The sequence below is a fragment of the Pseudophryne corroboree genome, chromosome 1, assembly GCF_028390025.1.
Source record: "Pseudophryne corroboree isolate aPseCor3 chromosome 1, aPseCor3.hap2, whole genome shotgun sequence".
Taxonomy (NCBI): Eukaryota; Metazoa; Chordata; class Amphibia; order Anura; family Myobatrachidae; genus Pseudophryne; species Pseudophryne corroboree.
The window spans coordinates 916,694,807-916,700,806 of record NC_086444.1 but is presented as its reverse complement, the minus strand read 5'-3'; the positions used below and the strand labels follow the sequence as shown (position 1 = coordinate 916,700,806).

Here is a 6,000-nt window from a genome sequence, read left to right as displayed (position 1 = left end):
TTGGGAGTTTTGGTATAATCCCCATGGTCCTTACGGAGTACCCAGCATCCACTAGGACGTCAGAGAAAATAAGAATTTACTCACCGGTAATTCTATTTCTCGTAGTCCGTAGTGGATGCTGGGAGACCGTCCCAAGTGCGGACTCTCTGCAATACATGTATATAGTTATTGTTGAGCCATCTGTTGAGAGAGGCTCAGTTATTGTTCATACTGTTAACTGGGTATAGTTATCACGAGTTGTACGGTGTGATTGGTGTGGCTGGTATGAGTCTTACCCTGGATTCCAAATCCTTTCCTAGTAATGTCAGCTCTTCCGGGCACAGTTTCCCTAACTGAGGTCTGGAGGAGGGGCATAGAGGGAGGAGCCAGTGCACACCAGATATAGTACCTAATCTTTCTTTTAAGAGTGCCCAGTCTCCAGCGGAGCCTGTCTAAACCCCATGGTCCTTACGGAGTACCCAGCATCCACTACGGACTACGAGAAATAGAATTACCGGTGAGTAAATTCTTATTATCTGCGAAGCTGCATTTAAGGACTGGCGTATCTGATTATTACATACAGTACTGTGTGATGGAGGGTGTGTAGGACCTAGCACCTCTAACTATGTCACAGATCAGTACAGAATTCAGTCTGCATCATAGGCATTCATTAGGAAAAAAAAAAAGCCATAGAAAAAAAAAATTCTTTAGAGCAAAATTTTATGAATAAAATTATTAAAATGTATCCAAGTGCAAAAATATTTTTTTAGGAAACAAAATTACTTACAAGTACAAAGTACACAGTATTGTTCTAAATGTTTAGTCTATAAAGTATGCAAGACAAATTGTAAACATTTTTAAAAAATTACAAAATATTTAAATATTTTTCAAAAGAATGCAAAAAAACAACAATTGTGTAAAACTATGAAACACCCGTAAACACGAACACAAGTGCAGCCATAAGGCAAAGTGTACGGATTACATTAAGTGCTGTTGAAGGCATGGTACTTTGCGAGTTCTTTGCGCCAGCACTACAGCGGCATCCCGAAGGACAGCTTAAAGGCCAGCTCTACAGCAAGTTCTGTCACCGAGTCATGGAAGCAAACATAGAACTCCTGAGGCTGCGGCTGCAGAAACAGTCTCCTGGAAGACAGAAATGGTTGTCCTGTGAGAGGGGCCAGATGCTGAGCAATGTTTCAACAGCCAGCTCATGTATCCAGCTTTAATATATTATGTGCTCGCCATAAGTGATTTGCCATGTACGTATGTTCATTGTGATGTAATATTTTATTAACATTGCGATTTATTACACACGTCAGTTCATAGGGAAAATGTATATTTTGCGCACTGTCATAGCAACCTGCTCTTTTGTAGCGATTGTGCTAAATGTTCTGTAACAGATTATTACTATACGTGTTAGTTACCTATTGGAAAAGGCAACAAAATACTAACATGAAGTTATAAAAAAAATTTTCCCATTATATTTAGCCTTCGTCTTCCATTAAATACCATAAAAACAATAAAAATGAGTTTGGATAAAACCTTATTTTTCTTTGGCTGCAAGAAAATGCTGTTCTACTTAGCTACAGATGTTATTTCATCTAAACCTATACTAGTATAATAAGCCAGGTAGATGTTTAAGAGGATTCAGTATGATATGCCGGTGCTTCGGATCCCAGCGGTCAGAAGACAGACGTCTGAATCCCAACACATGCAATGCCGACAGGGGTGAGTTGGGGCTGTTCTCCCCACTCCCCTACCCTCCCTTCCCGCAGCCTAACCCTAACCTCCCTGCGGCAGCGCCTAAACCTAACCACCCCCATCCCCACACATAACCCTCCCTAACCCGCAGCCTAACCCTAACACAGCCCCCACCCCCCACAGCCTACCCCTAACCTCCCTAAAGTTGGCAAAACTAACCCTCCGACGTCTGTGTCCTGACCATTTCGGGATTCCGGCGCCGGCATTGTGACGGTTGTTGGGATTCTGGCATCGGTATTCTGACAGATGGTAGATTAACCGCATCCCGTTCAAGATGCATTCACAAGTGGTGAAAATAACATACTCAGAATAGCAGATTATTTTATCATTTCTGGGAAGGCAGCCCTGCATTCATTAACCCTTTGTGTTTAATTTCTTACCCTATTGCCCAATAGGACATTTTAGGTGGTGATTTCTTCTGGTCCGTCCAGTTTTCAGGAGAACATTCAAATAAAATACCATGTTCCTTAACTGGACCGAGTCCTGCAAATTCCCTGCACACATCTGCCTTGGAAATGTTTTGTTTCTGTGCAGGCGGGAAAAAAAAAAGTTTGGGTTATTGCAGACCTACTACTCTTAGTGCATAAAAATAAAGTGTGTTTCAATGTTAAGTTAAATAAGATAATTGTAATAAGGGATATAGTATGCATGATTGCCACTGGGGTTTCCGGTGGACAGCATGCCGACTGCAGGATCCCATATGGGAAGGGGGAAGGGGGGTTCGGGTGCAGGAGCATCAAGACCCTTGCGGGCTCGGAATAGTCCCTGCTAGTCGGCATGCCGACTGTTGGGATTTAGAGGGGGGGCGGGATGTACATCTCTCAATAATGCTAGCCATACATCATACCAGCTTCAGACCAACTTTTCTCCAAACCTCCAACTTGTCTGTCCAACTAAAACGGTGCTCCATACATGTAACCAACTTTTCAGCAGACCAGCCGACTTCTCTCCAACTTGTGATGTCACAGAAGTAGGCGGACAATGCCTGCCCACTGCTGCATGTTTTGAATAGTATATTTAAAAATAGAAAACTGCAGGTATATGTAGTTATTTAAAAAAAAAAAAAAAAAAAAAGGTTTTTACTACTTTTGTATAGAGACCTACATGTCCCAGTTTGGTCCAATTGCCAAGGCAAGCTAGTACTTGCAGAACCTCAAATGCAAGCTTGCTATTGTACCTGAAGTTCAGTATCTCTTGCATTGATTTATTTAAATGTACCCTTTGGACTACTTCTGGATAGCGGGACCAGCTATGAAATAATTGAAAGATAAAAGTTACCACTTGGGAAGACGAGTTCCAATGCCATTGCCAGCATTAACGTTCCGTTGCAATGGCAACTCTGCCCCTCAGGTGCAGGGGTGAGTTAACTGGATTGAGCCCAGTGACCTATATTAACTGTAATAGCCAGAGGTTACAGTGAGCCTGATTGGGGCGGAACCAGGGCCGATTTAGGGAGGGGCGTGGTTGGGGCGAACGCACCCCCTAACTTACAGATACAGCCATGCCCACTTAGGAACTTTCTGTTGCTGCAGCTCTGGGCACGGGGGTGAGCTGCGGTGTTGGTAGGCAGGGCAGGGGTGCAGATAGTGAACTGCATTAGAAGAAGCTGCAGTTGCACTCACTTCAGCTGTTTAATTATTCTGTAAAGTTATTTATCGGGTATGTGTTTCTATGTATCTTACGTTCTCACAAATAATGCTATGGGAACTTTTGGCATATTGGTTGTTTCAAGGCAGTACATTAATGAGCAGCCAGGTTATATGACACTGCATTATCTGAGGTGGGCAGGTGTTGCATACAGGAAGCCTTAGGAATACACTATTTTTATTGATAAAACTTGCAGACATGTCTTCGGGTTTTATATAAGGTATATAATGCAAGCCTGTGTACCCTATAGTTTTTCAAGTGTGGTGGAACTGTAAGTTCCAGCATGCCCTGCTCCTCCCAGGGCCCTTCTCTCTCAGCTTCCTCCCTCCTGACTGGGAGCTACAGGTGAGGCAGCCCTGCTCTTGCCTCCGGGGGATGACATCAGTCTAAAAAATGGGAGGGGCAGGATGGGAAGTGGGAGGAGTGATGAGTAGAGAGGAGGAAGAGTCTGTAATAATTTTTAAACCCCCCCTAAAAGAACAGTCTAGAGCCGTCCCTGGGCGGAACTGGGTTCCGTCAGTTCCATTTGGAGACTGAACCAGTTCCACCTCCTCCGGCTCACCTAACCCACGATGTCTGCTGGCGGCCCAGGGAAATGCTGGGCGCCCACTGAAATTTTATTACCAGCGGGAACCCGGCTCCCTCTTCACAGCAGCAGCCGGAAGCAGAAGCTCACTCCTGAGCTCCGGCTTCTGCAGTGTGCGACGTGCGCTATGGGAGAGACATCATGACTTCTCTCCCATAGTTTCAAGGAAAGGAAGAACGCCAGTGGTCGGACGCAGAAGCGGGGCTTCAGGTGAATACATTGTTCGTGTTTTGTGTGTGTAAGCGGCAAAACTAAAGGGGGCATATCTACAGGGGCAAAACTAAAGGGGGTATAACTAAAGGCAGGGGCAATTGCAGGATTTTTAGGGAGGGGTTTCCAGATTCAAAATATGTATATATATGTATATATATATATATATATATATATATATATATATATATATATATATATATATATATATATATATATATATATATATATATATAAGAATTTACTTACCGATAATTCTATTTCTCGTAGTCCGTAGTGGATGCTGGGAACTCCGTAAGGACCATGGGGAATAGCGGCTCCGCAGGAGACAGGGCACATCTAAAGAAAGCTTTAGGATCACCTGGTGTGCACTGGCTCCTCCCCCTATGACCCTCCTCCAAGCCTCAGTTAGGATACTGTGCCCGGACGAGCGTACACAATAAGGAAGGATTTTGAATCCCGGGTAAGACTCATACCAGCCACACCAATCACACTGTACAACTTGTGATCTGAACCCAGTTAACAGCATGATAATAGAGAAGCCTCTATAAAAGATGGCTCACTACAACAATAACCCGAATTTTTTTTTTTTGGTAACAATAATTATGTACCAGTATTGCAGACAATCCGCACTTGGGATGGGCGCCCAGCATCCACTACGGACTACGAGAAATAGAATTATCGGTAAGTAAATTCTTATTTTCTCTGACGTCCTAGTGGATGCTGGGAACTCCGTAAGGACCATGGGGATTATACCAAAGCTCCCAAACGGGTGGGAGAGTGCGGATGACTCTGCAGCACCGAATGAGAGAACTCCAGGTCCTCCTCAGCCAGGGTATCAAATTTGTAGAATTTTACAAACGTATTTGCTCCTGACCAAGTAACTGCTCGGCAAAGTTGTAAAGCCGAGACCCCTCGGGCAGCTGCCCAAGATGAGCCCACCTTCCTTGTGGAGTGGGCATTTTTAGATTTTTGGCTGTGGCAGGCCTGCCACAGAATGTGCAAGCTGAATTGTACTACAAATCCAACGAGCAATCGTCTGCTTAGAAGCAGGAGCACCCAGTTTGTTGGGTGCATACAGGATAAACAGCGAGTCAGATTTTCTGACTCCAGCCGTCCTGGAAACATATATTTTCAGGGCCCTGACCACGTCAAGCAACTTGGAATCCTCCAAGTCCTTAGTAGCCGCAGGTACCACAATAGGTTGCTTCATGTGAAATGCAGAAACCACCTTAGGTAGAAATTGAGGACAAGTCCTCAATTCTGCCCTGTCAGAATGAAATATTAAATAAGGGCTTTTATATGATAAAGCCGCCAATTCTGACACACGCCTGGCTGAAGCCAGGGCTAACAGCATCGTCACCTTCCATGTGAGATATTTTAAGTCCACAGTGGTGAGTGGTTCAAACCAATGTGACTTTAGGAAACTCAACACAACATTGAGATCCCAAGGTGCCACTGGAGGCACAAAAGGAGGCTGTATATGCAGTACCCCTTTTACAAATGTCTGAACTTCAGGCACTGAAGCCAGTTCCTTTTGGAAGAAAATCGACAGGGCCGAAATTTGAACCTTAATGGACCCTAATTTTAGGCCCATAGACAGTCCTGTTTGCAGGAAATGGAGGAAACGACCCAGTTGAAATTCCTCTGTAGGGGCCTTCTTGGCCTCCCACCCCGCAACATATTTTCGCCAAATGCGGTGATAATGTTTTGCGGTTACGTCCTTCCTGGCCTTGACCAGGGTAGGGATGACTTCATCTGGAATGCCTTTTTCCTTCAGGATCCGGCGTTCAACCGCCAAGCCGTCAAACGCAGCC

General features: G+C 44.5%; 1 protein-coding gene across 2 annotated transcripts in view; it reads right to left on the bottom strand.

Annotated features, from left to right (window-relative positions):
* Positions 1 to 682: 682 nt before the first annotated feature.
* The window catches only part of INTU (inturned planar cell polarity protein), a 274,157-nt gene continuing 268,839 nt past the window's right edge, over positions 683 to 6,000 (bottom strand). For both annotated transcript variants that reach the window (XM_063920310.1, XM_063920309.1), the window contains exons 15-16: positions 2,121 to 2,266; positions 683 to 1,122 (exon numbers count right to left, since the gene is read on the bottom strand). In XM_063920310.1, the coding sequence (XP_063776380.1) occupies positions 1,011 to 1,122; positions 2,121 to 2,266 (258 nt within the window). In that variant the 3' untranslated portion in view covers positions 683 to 1,010. The remainder of the gene's footprint in view (positions 1,123 to 2,120; positions 2,267 to 6,000) is intronic.